Source organism: Ovis canadensis, chromosome 11 (genome assembly GCF_042477335.2).
Source record: "Ovis canadensis isolate MfBH-ARS-UI-01 breed Bighorn chromosome 11, ARS-UI_OviCan_v2, whole genome shotgun sequence".
NCBI classification, from domain to species: domain Eukaryota; kingdom Metazoa; phylum Chordata; class Mammalia; order Artiodactyla; family Bovidae; genus Ovis; species Ovis canadensis.
Window position 1 is genome coordinate 21686225 of NC_091255.1, and position 26909 is coordinate 21713133.

The 26909-nt window shown below is 43.8% G+C and overlaps 1 protein-coding gene across 1 annotated transcript in view; it reads left to right on the plus strand.

Moving 5' to 3' along the window:
* Positions 1–3858: 3858 nt before the first annotated feature.
* Positions 3859–26909, plus strand: part of AATF (apoptosis antagonizing transcription factor) — a 111757-nt gene continuing 88706 nt past the window's right edge. The window contains exons 1-4 of the mRNA XM_069602781.1: positions 3859–4169; positions 5169–5360; positions 7997–8401; positions 9130–9267. Coding sequence (XP_069458882.1) covers positions 4079–4169; positions 5169–5360; positions 7997–8401; positions 9130–9267 — 826 coding nt within the window. The 5' untranslated portion in view covers positions 3859–4078. The remainder of the gene's footprint in view (positions 4170–5168; positions 5361–7996; positions 8402–9129; positions 9268–26909) is intronic.

The window sequence follows — 26909 nt, forward strand, 5'->3', positions numbered from 1 at the left end:
TGTGAATGTCAGTTACCTGTAAATAGGTGGTTAGAGGTGGTACTTTTCTGTTTCATTTCCCATAGATAATCCTGCTTTCTAATTTGGTGGTTTGAAAGATAACATAAAATGAAGGTACAGCACAGCTAGAAATGAAATACTTTAATCCCTTTCACAGAACTGATATGAAACAGTTGTTTTATAGTATTTGTTTCATTTGAAGTTCCCCAGAAGGAAAACTGTTTTGCTTGGCACAAGATACATATTACCTTCTCTGAAAGATGAGCAAAAAAAAAACCAATATAGAAATCAAATTTCAACGGAGAGTTGCCAATAGGTTCTGAAAAGTAGTTCAACCTCTTCCAAGCCTTCATTAAACATGGAAGGAATTTAAATATTTTATCTGCTGTGAAATACATGTGTGTGTTTTACTATCAGACACTACTGAGAGTTCCAGAATTTCTTTTCCATTATCACCTAGATTCCAGTCTAGATTCTTTATTTCCTTATTAAAAAAAAAACCCAAAGGTTTTACTTGAAATGGAGTGCAATTTCCAGTGTTTTCATATTTTGTTAAGACACAACCAAGTGTATCTTTCTTGCTAAGAAGGCTTTAAAATAAGCCATATTTCACTGCATCCACATGACAGCTTATCCAATGAGCAGGACTATCAGGGTGGAATCTGTTCTTTCAGAAATCCAAATGTATGAAATACTGGGAAGACTTTTGAAACTCCTAGCCTCTGCATGCAGCACATTTCTTTATCTATTATGTGTGTAATCAGTGGATCGCCTTGTTTTTGCCCTTTTAGCATTTATATACATTAAATCATAGCCAACTTATTTATTATAGCCAGCCTCCTTTAAAGACATTCATTTAACTGAACGTATGCTCATTGGGAAGCTGCATTTTCCTATCAAGCCTGCTGAATTATTTAGCAGTTTCATTGTGGAATCCAGTACTTGATAATAGGCATTTTAGAGTTGGCGCTCCGGGTGCACGCAATTCTCTCTGACTCCGTGGATCCCAGCAGCAGCTTAGTCTTTCCCACTGGGCGCTGTATCCAGAACCCTAAGGAGGCCCTGGACAGGTGGCAAAGTTTAGCAGTCAAATTTGGAGCCGCCCAAGAAGGGGAGATCTAGGAATGTCAAGGATTGTTCTCCTGCCCATCAGAGCTGTGCCCCCCACCTCTGGCTCTGAGGTGCAGAGGAGCCCAGCACCATCCCCAGGGTGTCAGGAGGTTTGAGGAGAATTCTCAAGGGCAGGAGGGGAGTGCCGGGTGGTCCCCTTCCGCCCTGAGAGTTGAGAGCGCAGTCTCTTCTCCTTCCTGGGCTTGGCAGCCTGGTTTCTCCCCGCGGCCATCTTAGAGCCGCCACCTTTAGCCATCTGCCCTCAGGGTTCCAGCCTGCCCTGGGCAAGGGAGGCAAAGCTCACCCACCTCTCTTTTCCAGAATGGGGGCAAGTGGGAACTGCTTTGGGGTGAGACGAGGTAGGGGAGGAATATTGGACAGGCACTGGCAGGGGCGTGGGACCCTGGAGAGTATCTGAGAAGAGAGAAGGGTAAGCACCTGGTTTCCCTAAACTCTTGAGCTCCTGGAACAGACAGCTGACTGGGACAATGGGGAAGGGGGTGGTATCCAATATCACCTTTGCCTATGTCTGCTCTTCCTACATCTGTCTGCCACTTTGCAGCTCTGAGGCAGTAGGCAGAGGAGCCGTGAACTGGGAGACCCTCTGACCATTTCTCCAGAGAGGACTGTTCTTTAGGGAGCATGCTCCCATTTATTCCCTTGCCTGTCCTCATCTCTTTTGCTCACATCACTAGGGTTTACATTTACTAGCCAGGGTTTACATTTCTTCCAAGAGGTAGAGTCTTTAAAAATAGCCCCTCCCATAGTCCATCTTCCATCTCCACTCCCACCCCCATCAGGAAACCCCTCCTCCCTTCTCAGGAAACCAGAATCAAGCCAGGAGGGCCCCCCAGAGAGGGGATTTTTAGAAGGTTGCTGCCTCCTGCATCTCCATCTCTCAGCGACATCTCAAGTCCTAGGACTTCTTTCCTCCACTCCTGGAGTCCCCTCTCTGTCCTCAGGATGGCGTAGGAAGGCAGGGGAAGCATTTTGGGGCCCCTGAGATATGTGTAACAGGAGTAGGGTGGTCTTGATTTCTTCAAAAGTCTTCCCAAGTCAGTGGGCACCTGGCCGGAAACCAGAGTGGGGGAGCAGACATTTTCTGCCCAGAATTATCCAGCACTGTCTTGTTTGCATGACAGCTTAGAGGTGGTCTCTGCCTTGATTCACCTCCCCCCTCCTCCCTTTCCCTCACCTTTTTTAATTTTAACCCCAAGACCAGGTTTCTGAGCTTTATCAGTGTCCCAAATAGGAAAGGAAGAGGACTGGGGGAGTAGTTTCCTAAATGTGGGTTGAGGGAAACATTTTTGTCCTCCAAAGCCCAGGGCGATGGCTGGCCCAGCCCACTGAGTATGCTTTTGCTCTGGAGGCCCCAGATGCAGGCACCAGACTGCAATTAAAGGGGCTATGTTATTTGTGTTTCTGCTTTAAAGCTGTTTTCTAGACTGAATTCTATTGCAGGTGATAAAAAGCAGTTCTCCTTGCCTCAGTGCCTTGCCTAGGGTGCTCCCATCTTAACCTGGAGTTCATTCCTTTCCAACTCTGTGAATGTCTTCCCTGAGGGTGGTCCTTCCCCGCCACAGCCACCTAGGAAGCAGCAGACATGGGACAAGTGGCCTTTTGTTGTTCTTGACGCTGGCTGGCTGGTGGCGTATGAAGACAGGGAAGTCAGGGACCCACACTTTCCTTGGGTTACATAGGAGACACTGGAGAATTGGGGGCTCCCCAAGCTTCAGCTGTGGGATCCAAATGGCCTGGGCTGCTTCCAGGAAGGGCAGGAGGCCACCCCAACCCTGTTTTCTGGATCCATTTGAGGCAGTTTGTTTAGGAGCTTCAAGGTCTTAACAGGTGACCTCAAACAGACACTGTAAGGAGAGACCACTTTGTTCTTCCGTGATGATCCCTTTTTACAGCTTCTGTTTACATGTTTGTTTGCCCTCCTCCACTGATCACCACCAGGGGAGAATCTAACTTACTCATCTTTGTATCTCATTTAGCAGTGCCTGCCACATAGCGGGCAGTCAGGGAATGCATGATGAAGGAAAGTGCATATAAAGGGACTGTATTTTTCTATGTACCTGGGTGCAGTTGATCCCATTGGGTCTTTATATTTTGAGTCCATATCTGCCCCTCTAACTGTAGACCTGAGTTTTCCCCATTTGTGCACCAGTTTAAAGTGTATGCCCTCATCTTTGAACACCAACGTTATCATTCCTGATGGGTATGCGGTAGAGTAGTCCTCACTTCGCCCCCTTTTCCCTGCACAGACAAGGCTACTTGGAAAAGTTATAGAATCGATCTTTATTTATGCACAGCCATAGCACTTTCTGTAATAATTATTCCTATTAATAAAGATGCCAGCAGTCCACCGCACACTTAACACATGCCCAACCCTTAGGTAGGATTTCCAAATCAGGACTACCGGTGGGTCAGAGGAGTGCGCCAGGCCCCAGACTCCTCCAAATTGGATCCCAGTCTGTGCTTGCCCTAAAGTACACGTGAGGCTCGAGACGCTCACCCTTTACTCCTCCTGTTTTCCAAATCAGTCACCGCAGGTCATGGCTACACTACACTTTATTTCCAAGCAAATCTCGGACAAATCTCGAGGCATACTTTACGCAGGAGGACGCGAGCAGCGCTTCACCGAGTCTCGGCTCTGGGCCAGAGGTAGCCACGTGCCCTTGCGCGCTCCCGCGCGGCCCTACCCCACCCCTACCCCCGCCCCTCGGCGCAGGCGCACACGCACACGCTGCAGCCTTCCGGGCGCGTGCGCCTCCGTCCTAGCAACGCCCGTAGTGACGCAAGCCCCGCCCCCTCCTGGGAGCCTCCCGGAAGTGGGCGACCCGGAGCCGGGCGTGCGGCTCGGCGCGTCCCTGAAGGTGCGCGGGGATCCGTCTCTCAGGCGAGAGGACTTGGCTGGGAGAGAGCGACGTTCACAAGCGCGGCGCCGGGCGAGGCCTTGGTGACCATGGCGGGACCGCAGCCTCTGGCGCTGCAGCTAGAGCAGTTGTTGAACCCGCGACCGCGCGAGGCGGATCCTGAGGCAGACCCGGAGGAGGGTGAGGCCTGACGCGGGCAAGGCCACGTGCGGAGCGGCTGGCCTGGTCCCGGGAGGACTTGGGCGGCGCGTGAGGAGCCGGCAGCTGGGCCTTGCCGCCCAGCCTACCCTCCTTTCCCCCTGCGCAGAGGAAAACTGCTTCCCGGGAAGGGGGCCCCCTGGGACTCGGGGAGGAGAGCGTCGGGATTCTCCCGATGCGCTTTCTGGACTTGGTGCTCGGGTGGGCGGGGCGCCTGGAGCACTCAGGCTTGGGTTAACTGTTGATCCAGGGCTGTGGCGGACAGCCAGGTTGGCCTAGGGTTGGTAGTCATCTTTCAGGATGCCCTTACTGGCATCGCATTAGAAATGAGGAGAAGGAAGTTTCATTCTTTAAAAAAAAAAACAAACTGCCTGCCTCTGATAACTTACTTGGAGGATTGAAGGAAGAAGTAGGCATCCGTGGTTCCCCTTAAGCCTTTTCAGGCCTCAACACACTTGCTTAGTGGTTGACGAATAAGGCTGCCGTTCTGTAAGCTGCTGTTCAACGTCTAGTTGAGAGTAATCCTGCTTTAGGCTTGAGTCCGAGAAGCGCGAGGAAGGGAGAATACAGAGGGATAAATGAGAGTGCTGGACCGTTTCTTAGGAATAATCAGTTGAAGGAACTGAGGTTGTTTAGCCTGGATAAGCAAAGAAAACTCCCGAGGCATGGGCTGGAGTAGGATACAACGTGATGACGGCTGACTCGAAATATCTGAGTGACTGTCGCATGTGAAGGAGGAATTTAGACTTCGTTGTCTATGTTCCAAGACCTGGAAATATATCTTTCTAGTAGATGCAGAGAATTAGCTTTCTGTTCAGGGATAGCAGCAAGGTAGTGTGAGTAGTCTGGAGGTAGTGAGGTCCCTGTTCTCAGAAGTTGGTGGGGATTTTGCAGAGGACGAATTTAAAGGGTTGAACAGGGTTGTCCTTAAAGTTGGTTCTAACCAGGAGGTTGTGATTACTTTCCCCCCTCCCCCAACAGCCACTGCTGCCAAAGTGATTGACAGGTTTGATGAAGGGGAAGATGGGGAAGGTGATTTTCAGGCGGTCGGTAGCATTCGAAAGCTGGCATCAGCCTCCCTCTTGGACACAGACAAGAGATATTCTGGCAAGACCACGTCTAGAAAGGCTTGGAAGGAAGACCATTGGGAGCAGACTCTGTCAGGCTTATCTGGTGAGTAGACCTATTTGCATGTCTTTCCTAATTTGGGGGGGTTAAAAATCTTTTTTTGGGGGGGGTGACCTTTGCACAGCCAGTCTGGATGCCCCACTCACTGTCTTAGGATGTCCCACTTACTGTCACTGATTTGGCATTAAGAAATGGCCCTCTGAAGTACTTCATTGCACTTTGTAAGGAATCTAAAGCCTAGAGCTATTAAGTTGCTCTATTCCTAATGTTTACACTAATGGTTCACCCTGGAATGGAGTGACAAACAAGGCCTTCCATATTTAGATTTTGGAGAGGGCTATGTGTTGGGCTTCCCAGGTGGCGCTAGTAGTAAAGAATCCGCCTGCCAATGCAGGAGACGTAAGAGACGTGGGTTTGATTCCTGGATCAGGAAGATCCCTGGAGAAGGGCATGACAACCCACTCCAGTATTCTTGCCTGGAGAATCCAGTGGAATGAGGAGCCTAGCAGGCTGTATATAGTCCATGGAGTCACACAGAGTCGGACATGATTGAGGCAACTTAGCGCGCACACACACACACGCATGTGTTGAAAAAGACACCTCAATTGTGTCTGATGAGCATGCTACTCATAGATTTTCCTTTAATTTGTCAAGTCTTGCATTGAGTCACTGGATAATACTAATTTGTGACACTCATTTCTTTGCCATTGTAAAACTTTCATAACCCTTCCCTGTTCCCTGCAAGAGTTAGGAGGATGTGGGCTTACAGTGTTAAAGATTGTGAGTTTCTCTGAGTGGGAGCAGGGGGCTGGATATGGTGATTCATGAGTGGACGCTATTTGTTTTCCTGTAGAGAGGTCAGAGGGACCATGTTGAGAACCCACAGATAATGTAAAAGAAGTAATCAGTCATGCTCTGATAGCCATGATTTAGGCCTTGAAACATTTCTGGGTACATGATCATCTTGTTTAATCTTCCCAGCAGCCCTGAGGGGTTGCTACTTTTTATCCCCATTTTGCAGATGAGGAAGTTGAGGGGCGTATGTGTTACATAACTTCTGCAAGGTCATATATCTAGTAAGTGCAGCCCAGAACTCAAATAAGTTAGTCTGACTCTAAGATCTGTACTTTAAACTACTGTCATACCTGTAAAGAGCTTAAAGGGTTATTTCTCTTTACTGTTTGGAACTGTATAGTTTTGACAGCCTTCTGTGTCTTGAGTCTGTATATTAAAGTATATCTGATATTCACTTAAAGAAGTACTTAAGACCTATTATGTTTTCATAAAATCTTTGTTTTATGAAGAAAGTTATTGGTAACGGGCCCCTGTACAATTATGCTTCCCGTATGTGGGACCTTCGTGTTCTGCAGTGGAAGAGATTGGATGATCAATGATGATACAGAAAGACCTGTATCAGAAGTAAAAGTAATTTTTTCTATAATTTAATTTCTATAATCAGACTTTTCCAAAAGTAAAATCAGAAGCCATAACTAATATTCCGTTTACTGAAGGATCAAGTTTAGATACCTACCCATGGAAGACAAAACCCCTCCTGGCGGGACTTCTCTGGAGGTCCAGTGGTTAAGATTCTGCACTTCTGTTGCAGGGGGCACGGGTTGGCTCCCTGGTCAGGGAACTAGCATACTGCATTGTGTTCCTGCTGAGTTGCTTCAGTCGTGTCTGATTCTGTGCAACCCTATAGACTGTAGCCTTCTCTGTCCGTGGGATTCTCCAGTCAAGAATCCTGAAGTGGGTTGCCATGTCCTCCGGGGGATCTTCCCAACCCAGGGATCGTACCTGCGTCTCTTACCTCTCTTACATTTGGCTGGTGGGTTCTTTACCACAGCACCACCTGGGAAGCCCTGCATGCTGCATGGCATAGCCTAAAATTTAAAAAAAAAAAAAACAAAAACCCTGAATAACTCTCTGAGCTCATATCCCAGCATCCTGCACCTCAATGTACTTGTTTGTTTTTTTTTTTTAATTAATTTTTGGCTGTGCTGGGTCTGTGTAGCTTCATGTAGGCTTTCTTTAGTTGCCGTGCATGGACTTCTCATTGCAGTAGCATCTCTTGTTGCAGAGCAAGCTCTACAGTGCACGGGCTTCAGTAGTTGCAGCGCACAGGCTTAGTTGCCTTCTTGCACCAAACAATATGTGGAATCTTCTGAACCAGGGGTCGAATGTTTGTCCCCTGCGTTGGCAGGGAGGCTTGCAAGCAGTGGCTGCCCATGGAATTCCCTCAGGACACTTCTGTGTGCTGGATCTTTGTCTCTGCTGCTTTTCCTTTCCTTCCCGTTTCTCCGTCTGATGAGCTGCTACTTATGCTTAATAAGTGAAGCTATAAGGTGTCTTTCACCTGAAGCCATCTCTCACTATTCTAACGACACTGCAGTGTGGTTGTTGGTTGTGTATATCTACCACTCCTAGCAGACTGTGAACCCCTCCCTACAGATACTGCATTCTACTTGTCAGTCTCTAGTTTTTATCCACGGCTGGTTCATAATAGGTGCTTAATAAGTATTTAATAATAAGCATCACTAGTGTGATAGGGATTGTGCTATTGACTTGCATTGAGTACGGTAATACTTTTTTTTCTGGACAGGTGCCATGATCCTTTAGGTGAAACGAAAGAAATGGCCAAGTGTTTGTTTCAAGATTTTCCTTTTCCCTCCCTCGTTTAGATAAAGAAATATCTGATGACGACGGGTCTGCAGATGGAGATTCAGAGGGCCTGGGCCTGGAGGAGTTCGATGAGGAAGCCCTGAGTGCTGAGGATCAGGAGGGTGAGGACGAGGGGGACAGCAGCCTGGCCTGGAAGAAGAGGAGCGGGAGCCACTCACGGACATTGTCGGGCTTCAGTGTCCAGAGCATCAGTGACTTTGAAAAATTTACTGAGGGAATGGACGACCTTGGTAGCAGTGCGGAGGAAGAGGAAGATGAGGAGGAGAGTGGTATGGAAGAAGGGGAAGGTGAGGAAGACAAGGCCGAATCCAGGGCCAGTGAGGACGACAGGGTGGTGATGACCTTCTCTGAGGTCAGAGTTTCCGAGGAGGTGGAGAAAGGCCGAGCTGTGAAGAATCAGATAGGTTTGTACACTGTTTGCTTGTTTTTCAGAGTGTCTGCATTTGCTCTCCGTTTTGTTTGTCTGTTTGTTTTAGGCAGTTTGCTCTCTCCCTTGTGTGTGTGTATGTGTGTGTGTGTTAATCACTCAGTCTTGTCCAACTCTTTGTGACCCTGTTGACTGAGCCCGCCACGCTCCCCCGTCTGTGTAATTCTCCAGGCAAGAATACTGGAGTGGGTAGTCATTTCCTTCTCCAGGGGATCTTCCCGACCCAGGGATCCAACCCACGTCTCCTGCACTGCAGGCAGATTCTTTACCATCTGAGCCACCAGGGAAGCCCTTGCTCTCTCCTGTGTCTTGTGTCCTGCCAGTTTGTTGGTGACGTGCCCCACTTACCTAGAGGCCTAAAGCACCATTCCCCTCTGCTTGGCCCACCCCTGCTACCCTCACCTGCTTCGCTGGCTCTGCCCTAGTACTTCGGGCGGCTGAGGAAGGTTGAGGAGACGAGCATCTTCTCTCATTGGGCTGTAGCATCCTTTCTCTCAGGTAGCAAGTCAAGATACTGGATTTATCCAGATATCTCGTGCGTCCAGATACTGGATTTATTTCCTGTAATAAATAGAGCGTCTCCATCGCATGAAACTGTGATAAAGCCGTGCTGCTTAGAGGCTGTTTTGATTTCTGGTCCCTCCCCTACTCCCCACCCCAGGAAGATTTTATAACTGAGAAATGGAATTCTATTTTCTGTCTCAGCACTGTGGGACCAGCTCTTGGAAGGAAGGATAAAGCTGCAAAAGGCTCTGCTGACCACCAATCAGCTTCCTCAACCAGATGTTTTCCCTGTTTTCGAGGACAAAGGTGGCCCAGAATTTGCCAGCGCCCTGAAAAACAGTAAGAGTACTTATGCCTCACTGGGATGCACAGAACCCCGGGGGTTCATTGGGATCTACTGGGATTGTATTCACAGCACCACGGAGTTGAGAAGACTTGGCTTTAGTGATGATATAAGATAGTGATTTTTAAGTTAAAAAAGATAGCAGTATAACCCTTTTGTCAGATGAAGGCAACTTTGATCAAGACAGATGGAGTTCTGTCTATTCTCCTTATTTCTACCCCTGATCTCACATGCTCTCCCCCTCCTCTTGGTTTTGAGTAATTTAAAAAAATTTTTATTTTAAAATCTAGGTTTTTTGTATTTATTTATTTGACTGGGCTGGGTCTTAGTTGGGACACACAGGATCTTTGATCTTTGTTGCGCCATGCTGGGTGCTTTAGTAGTGGCATGAGAACTCTTGGCTGCAGCATGTGGGATCCAATTCCCTGACCAGGGTTTGGACCTGGGAACCCTGCACCGGGAGTGTGGAGTCTTAGCCACCAAACCTTGAGGGAAGTCCCTGAGTTACTCTTTTAATGCTCAGAGAGAACCCACTGGTACAAAACGAAAGGGAGACAGTAAGTGACTAAACTCAGTTGGTTTAAGTTGTGTATCATGTGCTTAAAGGATGCCTTGCTTTGTTGGGTAGTTTCTAGAACAACATACAGAGATGACCTTACTTCTGTCTTCCTCTGAGTTGCATAGAGTGAGGAGAAGGTGGGGACCACAGAAGGAAGAAAAAGTTGTAAAGAACTCCTGGTCTGTGAAGTCCCAGAATTTTAGAAAAGAAAAGGAGTTTAGTAATTATTTTCCAGATGAGAGAACCAAAGTCCAGAGAGAGTGAGTTGCCCATAGTTATATAGCCAGATCCCACCTGGCAGAGACAGACTCCTCCAGCCTTTTCTGCCTTCCAGTCTTGGAGCTGCCTGCTGTATGCCCGTGTGCCCAGCGGCACTGAGGACTGGGGCTGAGGGAGATATGGGGTGCTGGGATTGCCATCCCTTGTTTGCAGGCTGAGACTTAGTGGTTTTTTTTTTTTTTAATATTGATTGATTTGGCTGTGCTGGGTCTTGGTTGTGGCATGCAGAATTTTTGGTAGTGGCATGTAAGATCTTTACTTGTGGCATGTGAACTCTTAGTTGCGGCATGTGAGATCTAGTTCCCTGACCAGGGATTGAACCTGGGCCCCCTGCATTGGGAGTACGGGGTTGGAGCCACGGGACCACCAAGGAAGTCTTGAGGCTTATTGTTGTCATTTGCTCTTTCATGCTTGTTTTTATAATATCCTGGAGTTTGAATGGAGGAGGACATCTGATTTGGTGTCTGCCTCTTGGTAGAAACACCTTAAACTGTTCCAGATAAAAGGGTAGGATTTCTAGGGTAGAAGTCCTGTGACTCTTTCTCGGAGGGGACTTCCGAGTTTAGTGGGGAATGACTTCCAAGTGACCAGTCTTCAGATTGTGAAGTCAGGAACCTGCAGATACTGTGAGGGTGGGTCTTTTATAAGTGGCTTCCCAACTCTTCCTCCCCTCCTGCCTTGAACAAATGATAGCTTGATGGTTTCCAGCATTTTTGAGGTTTTTGGAGCATTTCTCTGCTATTTTTAATGCCCTAGTGCCCTAATTTCCCTTATGGAAATTTGGAAGGAGACCTCAACTGCTCTAGATTAAATGTCTTCAATGTTTCATAATGAAGCTTTTTCTGTTTTGTTACTGATGACTCTTCTTGCTTGAGCCAACCCTCCCCCTACCCCACTTTTTGGGATTCATCTCAAAATGTAGATATTTTAAGGGTGAGTCAGTGCTTGGTTTAAGGGACACATTCTTACTCTTGGATGCAGTTTAGTTTCTTTAGCTATTTTACTGTTATGTAACTTTTATTTTTGCAACAGTTCAAGTCTTTTTAATCTGCCTCTTTCCGTACTTAGCCAGTTGCTTCTTTGCCCCATCGGTGCATCTCTCAGCCTGACGGAATGGGTCGCAGAGGAAAAGGGAGAAGAAAGGAGTGTTTGTTTGGTGTCACATAGTGTAGGATGGGAGGGTGGAGCGCTTTCTTTTTCTAATTTTTATTAGAGTATAGTTGATTTACACAGTTGTGTTTCATGTGTGCAGCAAAATGAATCAGTTATACATAGATATATATCCAGTCTTTTTTAGATTCTTTTCCCGTATATGATGGAGTACTGATTAGAGTTCCTTGTGCTCCACAGTAGGTGCTTATTCGTTATCTAGGAGAGTTTTCTAATTACCAGAATTTCTATGCATCTGAAGGGTAGCTCATTTTTGTTTTTACTTTTATGACTGTATAATATTTGTGTGTTTCCCTATCTCGGTGAACAGAGTTTAAGAAAAACTTCTTGGTTACGTTACTCTGGATGAACAATTTATACTGTGTTTTATATATACATAGCTGGTGTGGAGCATTGGCTGAATTTGTACTGACCCCAAAACAAACACTGGAACTTATTTTCTTCAATTAAATCTCTTTTCAGTTTGGTTGGTCTTCAGTAAGGTCAGACTGCCTGGGTTTAGATTCCATCTCAGCAGTGGATTAGCTGAGTGACCTTGAGCAAGTTACTTAACTTCACAGTCAGATGGGGATAATATGATTGTGAGGATTAAAGAACATGATCGATATCAAGCATTAGCACAGTGTCTGGCACACTGCACACCACAAATGTTAGGTACACTTATTCTCTCTTTCTGCAGAAAGAGTTGTCTGGCAGTGTTCAGCCCTCTGAATCGTGGTCATCAGTGTAACTAACCGTCATCCCTACTGTCCCCAGTGTTTTTTTTTTTAATATGTTTGGTTGCCTTGGGTCTTAATTGCAGTACACAGGATCTTTCCTTGCAGTGCACCGACTTTTGGCGTGGGGGCTCAGTAGTTGCAGTGCGTGGGCCCAGTTGCTCTGTGACATGTGGGATCTTGGTTCCCTGACCAGGGATCAAACCCGTGTCCCCTACATCACCAGGCAGATTCACTGGACCAGCAGGGAAGTCCCTTCAGTGTTTTTTGACTTTTTACTAGTGTTCAAATTCCCTATACAATTTATTTTTTATATTTTTATTTATTTATTTGGCTGTGCTGGGTCTTAGTTGAGGCATGTGGGATCATAGTTTCCTGATCAGGGATCAAACCCAGGCCCCCTGCATTGGGAGCAAGGAGTCTTAGCCACTGGACCACCAGGAAAGTCCGCCTTATATAATTTAAATAAACCATTTATTCTTGAAAATGAGTCATGTTCTATTCTGCTGTGCTACTTACAGTTCAGCCTTGGCCTCTTATGACTTATGAAAAGGTGATCAGAGATTTCTTTATTGCCAAGCCCAGTTACTACCTCCCTGGAGCATTCACCCTTTCCTTGAAATTATTGCCCTTTGGTTTTGGTGCTTCCACATGACGTGTGGGTTCTTCTGCGTTTTTAATCCTTTCTCATCTCAGCCTCCTCTTTTGTCCTCTCAGTGTCAGTTTTACCGCATTTAGGATCTTCTTCTCAGGCTGTTTTCTTAACGTATTCTCTCCACCGCCTGGTCGTTTACTCTTATAGTCTTAACAACATTCTCTAAAACAGAGTGGACTTCCAGCTGTATTTAAGCCACAGTCAAGTCCTGAGCAGCGTGCCTTTGTACCGTAAGCACCTTAAACTCTACTTTTCAGAAACTAAGCAAATCTCTCCTTTCTTCCTCAGCGCTCTTGGTCCCCAATCATGCTGGTATTACATGTTAGTGATTATAACTCTTGCTGTGAAATAATTTCAGAGGCATTTTTTGGGGATATATATATATATTTTTAATATATCATATTAGGCAAACATTTTCTTTTGTTTATTTTTCTACAAAAATGAACTTATATCCCATATCCTGATTCTGGTGGTTATTAATACTTTTCCATTTAACTACATTTTTTTGGGGGGGGATAAAAGATTATTTATTTCAGAAAGTCAGTGGGAATACAAGTTGGTTGGAGAACTGTAGGCCACCGTGGTTTTACTGTTAAAGAAACCACTTTTTACAGTATCACAATATGTGTGAGAAGTGAGGCCTGGAAAGTTTCTTCCTAAAGAAAAGAAAAGTGAATTCTCTCAGTCGCATCCAACTCTGCAACCCCACGGACTGTAGCCTGCCAGGCTCCTCCATCCATGGGACTTTTCAGGCAAGAATACTGGAGTGGGTTGCCATTTCCTTCTCCACATTTAACCACATTTTTAACATAATTCTTTTTTAAAATATAAATTTATTTATTTTAACTGGAGGTTAATTACTTTACAATATTGTATTGGTTTTGCCATACATCAACATGAATCTGCCACAGGAATACACGTGTTCCCCATCCTGAACCCCCCTCCTGGATATTTTTGTAGTTGCATAAATGGTAAGTCATGAAGTAACCATAGCAAAATTAAGAGATTTTCCATGCACAGAACCATTTCTTTAAAGAGGTGAGCTTTTTCTCTCTGATTTTCTTTTAAAAACTTCTATCTGTAGCATTAGGAGATGGTTCCTTTATGTTGGTGGCAACAATATATAAAGAAGGCGGCAAGATGCTTAAGGAAACCTCCAGCATGAGTATATCTAAAGCTTTTCATTATGGAATATATCAAACCTATATAAAAGTAGAGAGAGTTGTACATGCAGTGAACTTATACACCGTTACCAGTTAAGCAATTATCAACTCATGGCCCGTCTTATTTCATCTACTGAAACTAACTTTTCTTCTACTTCTGCTTTATTTTGAAGCAAATACCAGACAGTCTATCATTTTATCAGGGAATCAGCGTGGATCTCTGAGAGAAAAGGATTAAAAAAAAAAATCACAATAGCATTATCCCACACAAAAACGCTAACGGTGATTTCTTAATTAAGCACAGCTGGTTTGGGTGGAGAGGGAACTGAGAGAGCATTCCTGTAACTACAAAAGCCCCTGTCTTTTCTAGAGTTTACGCTGTAGCTTTAGATGAAGTGATTACAGGAAAGCCAAACTTCAGCTGTAATAAGTTGACCTTTTAGCGAAATGCATGTTATTAATGTATTTAATGAGATGCATTACAGACTGCAGTGAGCACCATGTTTCATTACAGGTCCAAAATGCAATATCATTAAAGACCTTTAATAGAAACAATGGTTGACATTTTGATATTTCCTGTAAGCAAACCGCCCCCCCCCCCCCCAGAACACAGTATAATGTGATATAGAGGAAGTGTTGGGTTTTTTTCACTTGCTTAAGAGTATGACACAAATTCCACTATTAGTAAATTAAGTTTTCTTTGCCTTGCTCCACCCTGTCTTCCCAGTTCGCATTCTTCCCGTCTTCTAGTTCATGTTCACCCTCATATCTCTCTGTGCCCTTCCCTGGGCCCATCAACTATTTTGACTTGAATAGACTAAATATTTTAATGCCAGTTTGACCACAGCACTAATAGACACCTTAAAGAACAACTTTTAAAATTTTGAGTAAGTCATGGCAGTTGGAATCTTGATAAATAAGGTTTCTGTTTTGGTTTCTATAAATTATATTTATTTTTAAGTAGGCACTGCATTCACATGGCTCAAAATTCAAAAGATACTAATGACGCTATAGAAAAAATCGTCCCTTCCACCCCATACCCCTGCCACCCAGTTCCCTGTCCCATAGGCAACCAGTATTGTCAGCGAAATTCCCCCTTTGTTAATTACTTAGTTGCCTTAGGTGACAAATCCATGAACATCTATTTAAGTGTTCTCTCAATTAACACTTTATGGGTTCATGGCAGAGTTCTCATGAATGATCTGTAGAACCCTGGAATACTCTTAATTACTTGGGATGGGTTTAAGTATTGCTTAGGAGGAAGGCACCCTTAAGCTTCTCCAAATGTAGTGCTGGGTAGGATTAAGGACCCTTATTACCCTGGACTTCATCTAGCCAAGCTGGTGTGAGGAAGATTGATCTTTTTGTTTCAGCTGATGGCTATCATTTTTTAAAAAATAGCTTTACTGTTCTAATTATATAATTATGTCATGCCTACTTCAAAACTTCAGAAAATACTTAAAAGCATAAAGAAGAAAATAAGGATTACCTGTAATCTTACCGCCCAGAGGTAACCATGGTTGTCATTTTGATGAATATCCTTTCAAACCTTTTTCTGTGCTTACACACACACACACACACACACACACACACACACACTCTCTTTTTAAAAACAAACAAAATCTTATGTACTATTTTATAAGCTTATTTTTTCTACTTAATATATTATTTCATGTCACTGTATTTAGATGTATATCAGCATTTTCAATGGCTATAGAATATTCCATTTAACAGATTTATTACAGTTTATTTAGCAGATCCGTATTGATGGATGCTCAGGTTTATTTTAGTCTTTCACTTTGATAAAGCATGCTTTGATAAACACCCTTGTACATGCATATGTGTGCATTTTGTCTAAAAGTAGTACTGTCCAATGTAAATATAGTGCCAGTCACATACATAATTTCAAATTTCCTAGTAATCAAATTTTTAAAAAGAGTGAAAAGAAACAGGTAAAAGTAATTTCTGTAGCATATTTTATTTAATGGAGTATATTAAAAATGTAGTTAACATATAGTCAATATATAAATATTAATGAGATAGATACCTTACATAAATATGTACTTTTTATGTCAGGTCTTTGAAATTTTCAAAGTATATTCTGTATTTACAGCTCCTCTTAATTTGGACTAACCACATTTTGAGTGCTCAGTAGCCAGATGTGACGAGTGAATACGGTATTGGGCAGCATAGGTCTACATTCCTGTAAATTGGATTGGTGGGACAAAGGGATTGTACTTCTGTTTCTTTTTTAGGCTTTTGGAAGATACGGCCAAATTGGCCTTTAGAAGAATTTTAACCATTTAAATTCTCATCTGTAACAGTTGTTTTCCTCTAGTCCTGCCACCACAGAGCATTCTTGATCCTCTTATTTTTCCTAAACTGTAGGTGAGAAATGAAGGCAGTCATTTCTTGATAACTTTCTGTTTAATATTTACACAATACCTGTTCACCTAGCTTTGAAATCTGTGCTGCTTTTGGTGTGTTTCTTAGGGAATGAGTTCTACATAGGAAGACTTTTGGTCCCTATTAAGCTGCTCCTGGATTTGTCCAATGTGGTTCATTAGGCATTTATACTATGTAGAGAGTCAAGTGGGGCCAGCAGAGCTAGTGCTTTTCCAAAGCGACCAAGTCGGAAACCAGGCGGAGTGTTAGATTCATATGCCATGATTCCACCCACCCTGAAAAGATGAGCCCTACGTGGCTTGAAAAACTGCTGCAGCCAAGCTGGTCAGAACATTTGTTTTATTTTTGTGGGTTTTGGGAATTAGGGTTGTCTTCAACCCTAGAAGTAATCTTTAATGGTGACGAGTAGTTAGATAAGGAAGCAACCTGAACTAGTAGTGTTGGTGGCAATAGTTAGTGGCTGTCGTAGGAGTGGCAGTAATGTAACATACGCAGTAGAGTCACCTTATCCGCTGGCTTCACGGTGAAGTTGGACGTGTCGGTGAATGTCGCAGCCTCTTTGTATGGACTTTTCGTGAACTCACTTTTAACCATGTTTGCCTGACCAGAAGAAAAAGGGAGAGAGGAGCCGCTTAAGTAGTGCCTGTGGTTCTTCTAGCTGTCTTGCTCAGTGCGCTGGAGGAAGCGTGGATGGCAGGTGGAGTCTTTGGCCCCTGCAGTTATTCTTTGTTCGGGTACCTCTCCAGTGAGCATCTCGTCAGACAGACTGCAAGTCTAGTGGTTACAGTTGCAGCCTGCAGGCTTCATCCACATGGTCCCCAAATGTAATCATCCTGTGTTTAATGGACGAAGTGGCTGTCGTGTTTGAGGGGAGAAACCGACCATGTTGAACTTGCAGAGAGACTGTGGTGGTATACTTCCTGGGCAATTTTAGGAATTTGTAAAGTAGTTTTGTGAGAACTTTATTTTGGCTTTATGCTCAGACTATTTTTCTTTATTTATTTTCAAACTTTAAACTTTTTGTTTTGTATTTGGGTAGAGCTGATTGACAATGTTATGTCAGGGGAGCAGGAAAGGGACTCAGCCGTACATACATTCAGGTATCCGTTCTCCTGAAAATCCCCTTCCCACCCAGGCTGGCACATAACACTGAGCAGAGTTCCCTGTGCTGTACAGAAGGTCCTTGTGGGTTATCCATTTCAAATATATATGCTCAGACTTTAGAACCTGGCCACTGCATAAGACACTGCTCTGTTATTGTTATTTATGTCCTGACATTTATTCTTTTTCTTTTTTTAATGTGGACCATTTAAAAAATCTCCATTGAAGTTGTTGCAACATTGCTACTATTTTATGTTTTGTTTTTTTTGGTTGTGATGCATGTGAAATCTTAGCTCCCTGACCAGGGATAGAACCCTCACCCCCTGCATTGGAAGGGACCACCAGGGAAGTCCCTAACACCTATGCTCAAATCTTCAGATTAAAATTATACGTGAATGTGATAAATAGAAACATTCAGGAAGACAACAGTCCTTTGCCTTATGTTCAGTCTCATTCTATTTCATTTTCCTTTTATAATATTAAATAACTTGTTTATATCTATTTCTTTATTCTTTGGTATGAAAGATTAGAATGCTGCTGACAGGTTAAGGCGAAGATTGAGCATTGACCGTTTCACTTAGCAACACGATGGCCATCTGTGACCTTGATGAGCAGTTTTGGTGGGGTTGGAGGGATACAGGCTTGACTGGGATGCATATGTGAGAGGACAGGAAAAAGGAATCTGAGATAGTGAGTGCAGACAACTCTTTCTAGGAATGTAACTTTATAGGGGAGCAGAGAAACGGAACATTGAATGGAGAAGGATGTGGAGTCAAGAGAAGGGTTTTGTTTTTGAGATGGGAGGAATAACAGCATGTCTGTATATTGGTAAGAATGGTGCAGCACCTCCCTGGCGGCCCAGTGGTTAAGAATCCACCTGCTAATGCAGCAGTCAGGGGTTCGATCCCTGGTCCAGGCAGATTCCACATTGCTGCAGGGCAACTAAGCCCATACGCCACAATTACTGAGCCCATGCTCCGTAACAAGAGAAGCCACTGCAATGAGAAGCCCCCAACTAGAGAGTGGCCACCACTCGCCGCAGCTTGAGAAAGCTCATGCACAGCATTGAAGACCCAGCGCAGCCAAAAAGCGATGTGCCGAGGGGAAATTGATGAGGCAGGGGAGGGACACCTGCTGTAGCAGTGTCCTTAAGGAGGTGAGTGAGATGGACGAGGGCGTGAGAATGGTGGCCCTTGCTAGTCGTGGGGACACTCTAAGTGTAGTGACAGGTGGGAAGACGGTATAAAAATAGACACAGCTAGTTAGGAGTTTGAAAATTCTCTTCTGTCGGTTGTTCTATTTTTTTTGAAAAAGAAACCAAGGTTGTAAATTGCAAGTGAATAATAGAGGAGGAGGTGGGAGAAGTTTTGGGGAGAGGGTATGAGGTAGTCATTCCTATCCTTTTTCCACAACCCCTTTGCATTCTGCCATGCAACCCAGGTTTCTGTGCTCTAGCTCAGTCGGTAAAGAATCTGCCTGCAATGCAGGAGACCTGGGTTCTATTCTGGGTTCGGGAAGATCCCCTGGAGAAGGGAATGGCAGCCCACTCCAGTATTCTTGCCTGGAGAATCCCAGGGACGGAGGAGCCCGGCAGGCTACAGACCATGGGGTCGCAAGAGTCGGACACAACTTAGTGACTAAGCTACCACCACCCATATGTTGAACCTAGGAGTTGAAAATAAACAGCATTTGCCTTTTTTTGGCAGTAAGCAGCATTTACAATGTGTTAGTATCCTGTAAATAGGGCGGTGAAGAACTGGAACATCACTTATTCATTTCTGTGTGTTCAGAGGCCTGCCTCCCCAGCTATGCAAAGGAGAACGTTCCTAGTTTGGCACAAGTTTGTAGTTCAAGTAGATCTTTTATAACCCTCCATCAGGTGCTTATAATCATGCTTTATTTTAGTTTGCTTCACATTTGGACTGTTTATTATATCATTTCTTCTCTAGGTCTCTGTATTTCCTTCCCCACCCCCCGCCCCACCCGCACCTTTCAGCTTGGTTTTATCGTCTCAATCATTTCCCCCCAGTCATGCCGTCTCTCCTCTTACACTTTCCCAGTTTGTGTGGGTTGTTCTCTGGGACCAGTGTGCTGGATCCTCTTGGGACTTCCTTTCCTTGCTCTTCTAGGGTGGAGCTCTTTTCTGGCTCTCTTGTATTCCTGTACAGTAAGTCCCCTACATACATACAAGTTTGGTTCCACCAGAGTTAGCCTAGGTACCCAACTAACACAGTCGGCTATATAATACTGTACTGTAATAAGTTTATAATACTTTTCACATAAGTAATATGTAAAAAATAAAAGTGAAAACATTTTTAATCTTATAGGATGGTACCTTGAAAAGCACAGTAATACAGTACAGCGTGGATTTCCCAGGTGGCGCAGTGGTAAAACAATTCACCTGTTAATACAGGAGATCCAAGAGATGCAGGTTTAATCACTGGATCGTGACGATCCCCTGGAGGAGGGAATGGCACCCCACTCCAGTACTCTCACGTGGGAAATCCCATGGACGGAGGAGCCTGGCGGGCTGCAGTCCATGGGGCTGCAAAAAGTTAGACCAGACTGATCACACATGCGCAGCATAGCAGCTGGCATACCGGGGCCAGCCCTTGCATCTTTGGAAGCTTGTAACTGGAAGGCTTGTATGTAAGGGGACTTCTGTATTTCAGTTTATCAGTTTGTTGCCAAATATTCATGGGGAGTCAATTATCTGATTTCTCCTAGATTTAAAAATACTCTGCTCTCATTCATCAATGAGGTGTTCTTAATGGATATACATTTCGGGGTTGAAAATTACTTTGTCTTAGAACTTGAAAGTACTGCCCTATATGAATTTCCTTTTGTTACTGCCAGAAATTCCCACAAGCTTGGTGGCTTAAAACAGCACAGATTTGTTGTCTCATGTTTCTGGAGGTTAAAAGTCCTAAAACCCAGGTGTCAGCAGGGCTGTGCTTCTTCCAGAGACCCTCGGGGAGCTCCTGTTTCCTTGCTTTCTCCGTAGTCTTGAGGCTGTCTGCATTCCTTGGCTCGTGGCTCCCTTCCATCTTCAATACCAGTGATCCCATCACACCAGGCGTTGCTTTTCTGACTTTGACCCTAACCACTTCTCTCTGGTAAGGACCTCATGTTTCCACTGGGCCCACCTAGCTAATTCAGGCTACTCTTCCCGTTGCAGATCCTCAATGTAATCATACCCGCGAAGTCGTTTTGCCTGTAAGGTAACGTATTCACAGGTTCTGAGGGTTAGAATGTGGACATCTTTGGGGGCCATTGTTGAGCCTACTGTCTGTCATCCAGGTATTGTCCAAGAGACAGTGGTTGCCCGTTTGAGTCTCATTCCTTTGCTGGTGACTTGTTTTTATTAGGGCTCTTCTCTTGGTTTTTGAAACTGCCTAAAGTGTTATCTAGCTATGGTTCCTTTGTTACTCGTGCTGAGTATTTACTAGGCCCGTTTAGTCTGAAGACTGCGTTGTCCTTCAGTTTGGGGAAAATCTCTTTAATATTTGTTGAGTAATTTTCTTTCCTCGTTATGTCCGCTCTCTTTTTTTGCAAGCTATTATATTTTTAATAGCTTCTTTTGTTTTTTGAATGCTCCTTTTTGGGTAATTAGTGTACTTAAAGTATGTTATGTATATTTAAAGCTGTTTTGTTTTATATTGACTTTAGTTGTTAAAAGTATTCCTGTCTCTACCAGCTTTTCTGTTTACTCTGGACTTTTTTCTTCTCTTCTAAATTTTTATCCAAGTTATATCTGTATATAAAGAGTCAAGTAATTCTATAAATTCTTATTATGAAAACTTATCTACTGACTGTACACTCCACCCCCTTGCCATAGCCCATTCTCCTAAAGCAGCAGTTACATTTTAAATTATTATTATTATTTTTTGAGTTCGTGAGTTTATCTCTCCGTCTCTAGTTGACATGTTTTTGTTCCTACTCCATCTTTCATCTTGAGGCATTATTTATTGACTTCTCATTATGAAAATGAGGACTTAGCCTTGTTCCTGCTATAGTCATGCACACTCTCTGTCCCTTCCTGGTTGTGTTGTAATTTGGTTAGATCAATAGTCAGTGTTTACATTGTTATGTCTGTGTAAACACTGTTCACAGCTGAGCCGTGTAATACATATACCATGATTATTTTCCCTTTCCCACACACCATTTTGCTCTCTAGAGTTAGGAACTGTTACATTTCTGTTTGTTTTGTTTTCTCTGCAGTCATTCAAGCCTGAACTTTTCTCTAGTTGTTTCAGTCTCCCCTCAAGAGAATCAGTTGCATCAGATCTCCTGCCGGTTCTTGTTCCTAAAGACATCTTTCCCAGAGCCCTTTGTTTTGTCCCCTGTAATTTGATTTATTTATTTTTTGGCTGTGCTGGGTCTGTGTTGCTGCATGTGGGCTTTCTCTTGCTGCTGTGAGCGAGGCTAGTCTTGGTTGTGGGGTGCGGGCTTCTCATGCAGTGGACTCTCCTGTGGGGCGCGGGCTCTAGAGCACGGGCTCGGTAGTTGTGGCGCACGGGTTCACTTGTTCCACAGCACATGGGATCTTCCCGGACCAGGGATCAAACCTGGGTCTCCTGCTTTGGCAGGCAGATTCCTTACCACTGAGCCACCAGGGAAGCCCTCCCAGAACCTTTTGACCTGCTCTAAGCTGGACCGTTCCCCTTTTCCAGGGCCCGGCCATCACGCGGGGAACTCCCTTCAGCACCATCCTAGGGGTTACCTTCGCTTCCTGCTTCTGTGGATCTCCTGGTCAGGATTTTTCTTGGCTTGCTCACTTAGTTTGGTGAAGCAAGTCTTCTAGTAGTTTGTTGAGAAAGAGTGGACAAGAGGAAAACACTTTTTACACCTTGACTGTCTGAAAGTCCCTTTACTCTATCATTACAATTGATTCACTTGCTGACTGTGTGTAGACGTCTATAGAGTATTCCCTTGCCTTCCACCTTCTGAAGTTGCTGTTGATGAGTCCAAAGCCATTCTGATCTACTGATTTTTCCTCCCCATAAATTCTTTGTCCAAGGAACCTTGGAATTTCATGATGCTGTGCCTTGGCGTGGATATGCAGGCCTTTTCAGTCTGGAGGCTCGTTTCTTTCAGTCCTGGGAAATTGTCTTGAAATTACTTTGTTAGTGATTTTCTTCCTTCTGTTTTCTCTTCTTTCTGGAAGGCCAAAAGGTCATTTGATGTTAGACTTTTCCTCTGATTTTCTTTATTTTTTCCCCTTCAGTTTCCTAGTTATTTTTGTCTTTCTTTTCTCCCCTCTTCTCACTTCCTAAGACATTTCTTTGGCTTTATTTCCTCATCTACTGAGTATTTTTGTATCTTCTGTCATCCTTTAATTACTGTTACTTCTCTGGGGATATGCCTGGGTGTGTGTGTGTATGTGTATTTTTAAGAGTTCTTCTGGCATAGTCTGCTTTCTCCAAGCTGCTTTCTTTTGTTTTCACCTGGTTGTAGTACGTTAGATGTTTTCCTCAAATACTTGGTGATCTTTTGTCTACTGTTGACTTTTAAGAGTGGGGTACTCGAGAGCTGATGAACAGTTTTGTATGTTTGGGCAGGGCTCTTTGTCCGTGGTTTCTGTTGTAAAGTGATCTGTCTGGGCCGTGTGGGGAACACCCATGTTGGCATCTTTACATCTCGGCTCGTTATGGGGTCTTAGCTGCCAGAGGACTTCTAATCTCCTGCCTGGCTGCCAGCCTTGTAGGAGGCTGGTAGGCTGGGGGGGGGGTCTCAGCATTCAATCTGGAAACTACAGCTTTTTCTTCCTGTTTTGAGAATTATGCCCTTGCCTCAGCTGTGTCTGGTGTACCCCTGTCCAGAGACGCTAATGTTTAACTCTCTTCAAAGGATAAACTTCTCAACTTCTGCCTGAGTAAAAGAATTGTGTTGACTGTAGCCCTGCCTGCCTCTGGTCTTCTAGAGGTGCTGGTTCTTCAGTCTTGTGAGGTTGTGTTCATGGACCATGGGGGGACTGCTTCCTGTTCTTCTCTGCTGGCACCAGAGTCAGCTTGCTCAGGTTTGCTATGTCAGTTATTTGTCCATCTGCTTTTTCTTTTTTAACTGGTTTATTGAGGTATAATTGACATATATTGAACTGCATGCAGTTCCCATTTCTCTGCTCCCCTATAAAGTATTCCCTGTAAGAGTTGTCTGTACTCACTCTCTTAAATCCCTTTCTTTTACTCTCTCATGAATGCATTCCATCAAGCCCGTGTCCTTCTCACTCCGCCAGAACTGCTCATCAGGATCACAGAAGACCATCACAGTCCTGAGTTAAATGGTCAGTTCCCAGTCCTCATCTTACTTAACCTGTCAGCAGCTTCTGTACAGTTGGACCTCTGTGTACACTCATGAAGCCATCGCCAAGAGTCAGACACGGCTGAGCACACACACGCATGAAGCCATCATCACATCAAGATAATGAACGTATTCCTCATCCCCAGAAGTTCCTCAGCCTCTTTGTAATCTCTCCTCCTGCTCCTCCCATCCCTCGGCAACCAGGAATCTATGCTCTGTCACTGTAGATGGGTTTGCATTTTCCAGAATTTTGTATAAATGGGATCATGCAGTTCATGCTCTTTCTGTCTGTCTTTCACTCAGTGTAGTTATTTGGAGATTCAGCCATGCTTTTGCCTATATCAGTAGTTCATTGCCTGTAATCCCTGAGTAGTAGTCCATTATCTGCAATAGTATATTTGCTTTGTTTTGTTTCTAGTTTTTAGCTGTTACAGATAAAGCTGCAGTGAACATTTGTGTGCATGTTGTATGGATATATACTCCTGTGTCTCCTGAATGACTAAGAACGGAATGGCTAGGTCACATGGTAAATGTGTCTAATTTTCATAGAAACCGCCAAGCTGTTTTCTGAAGTGCTTAGACCATTTTACAATCCTACCAGCAGCGTATAAAAAAATTCCACTTGCTTCATATCCTCATTAACACTTGGCATGGTCAGTCTTTTTAATTTCAGACATTCTAATCACCGTATAGTCCGTTGGCTTTTTCAGCTTCCAAAACTTAGTTGCTGTCGTTCTCTCTCATCCAGGCATATCTCGGAGATATTATAGATTTGTTTCCAAACCACTGCAGTTCCCTTAAAGTGAGTATTGTGATGAAGTGACTCACATGAATTCTTTGGTTGCCAAGCGCATATGAAAGTTCAGTGCAGTTTGGTTGCTAAGTTGTGTGCAACTCTTTGCAACCCCATGGACTGCAGCACACCAGGCTTCCCTGTCCTTCACCATCTCCTGGAATTGGGTCACACTTATGTCAGTTGAGCTGGTGATGGTATCTAACCATCTCATCCTCACTAGTCCCCTTCTCCTCCTACCTTCAATCTTTCCCAGCATCAGGGTCTTTTCCAATGAGTCACTGTTCACATCAGGTGACCAAAGCTGCAGCATCAGCATCAGTCCTTCTGATGAATATTCTGGGTTGATTTCCTTTAGGATTGACTGCTTTGATCTCCCTGCTGTCCGAGGGACTCTCAAGAGTCTTCTCCAGCACCACAGTATGAAAGCATCAATTCTTTAGCATTCAGCCTTCTTTATGGTCTCTCACATCCTTATATGACCACCAGAAAGTTATGTATGTACTAGACTATTAAGTGTACAGTAGCGTTATGTCTAAAAAAACTACATACCTTTATTGAAAAATACTTTAGTGCTAAAAAACACTAACCATCATCTGAACCTTCAGTGACTCAATCTTTTTGCTGGTTAGGGTCCTGCCATGATGTTGATGGCTGCTCCCTGATCAGAGTGGGGGTTGCTAAAGACTGGAGTGGTTGTGGCACTTTCTTAAAATAAGACAACAATGAAGCTTGCCACATCAATTGACTTTTCCTTTCACGAATGGTTTCTCTGTAGCATGGAGTGCTGTTTGATGGCATTTTATTCACAGTAGAACTTCTTTCAAAATTGGAGTCAGTCCTTTCAAACCCGCCTACTGCTTTATCAACTAAGTTCATGTCGTATTCTAAATCCTTTGTTGTCATTTCAACAATTAATGAAGTCCACCATCTTTTATGGACATGGTTTGTAGCACCCCAAAGTAATGACAATAGTACATCAAAGATCACTGATCACAGATCCCATAACAAATATAATAGTGATGGAAGCATTTGAAATACTGTAAGAATTGCCAAACTGTGGCAGAGACACAAAGTGAACAAATGCTATTGGGAAAATGATGCTCAATGCGGGGTTGCACAAACCTTCAATTTGTAAAAACACAGTATCGGCAGAGTGCGATGAAACAAGGTATGCTTGAACTTGATCCTTCTTTTGTGGGTTTATTCCTTTTAAATTTACTTCTAGCCAGTGGAATAGAATCAGTTCAGTTCAGTTCAGTTCCGTCGCTCAGTCGTGTCCAACTCTTTGCGACCCCATGAATCGCAGCACGCCAGGCCTCCCTGTCCATCACCCTCTCCCGGAGTTCACTCAGACTCATGTCCACCGAGTCAGTGATGCCATCCAGCCATCTCATCCTCTGTCGTCCCCTTCTCCTCCTGCCCCCCCATCATCAAAGTCTTTTTCAGTGAGTCAACTCTTCGCATGAGGTGTCCAAAGTACTGGAGCTTCAGCTTTAGCATCATTCCTTCCAAAGAAATCCCAGGGTTGATCTCCTTCAGAATGGACTGATTGGATCTCCTTGCAGTCCAAGGGACTCTCAAGAGTCTACTCCAACACCACAGTTCAAAAGCATCAATTCTTCGGTGCTCAGCCTTCTTCACAGTCCAACTCTCACATTCATACATGACCACAGGAAAAACCATAGCCTTGATAGTGAGTTCAAAATTAGATTCACACAAATACAGGCAATTGGTTTCTTAAAAAGGTACAAAGTCAGTGAGTGGGGAGAGAATAAATAGTCTTTTCAACAGGTTATGGTATAACAGTAGTACATTCATTGGCAAAGAAAAAAAATAAACTACAGCTCATACTTTATACAAAAATTAACACAAAATAGGTCATTGACTTGCGTGTAAAATGTAAAACTGTATAGTGTTTTGAAGAACATGTGGGAGAAAAATCATCATGATCTTTAGTTAGAGTTCTTAAATCATCAAAAGCATAATCCATAAAAGAACAAATTGATGATTAGGCTAAATCAGAATTAAATCTTTTGGTCTGTGAAAGACGCATTAACAGAATGAAGAGACAAGCTACAGACCAAAGGAAAATATTTGCAAATCACACATAACAAAGGATTTATGTCTAGAGTATATAAAGAACTCTCAAACCCAACAATAGAAAATACCCTTAAAAAAAAAGGCAAAATATTTGAACAGAAACTTTACCAAGGAAGATATAGGATGACAAATAAGCACATGAAAAGATGTTTATTTAACATAATTATTAAAATCACAAGGAGATGCCCCTGTATACCTATTACCATGACTAAAAGCAAATACCTAACAACATCAAGTGTCAGCAAGGGTGCAGAGCAACTGGAACTTCCTTGCATTGCCGGTGGGAATGCAGAATGGTCTAGCCATGTTGTAAGAAAGCTTAGCAGTTTTAATTTTTTTAATAAAGTTAAATGTATGATGACCAGCAGTCCTCCTCTTAGATATTTTCCCTAG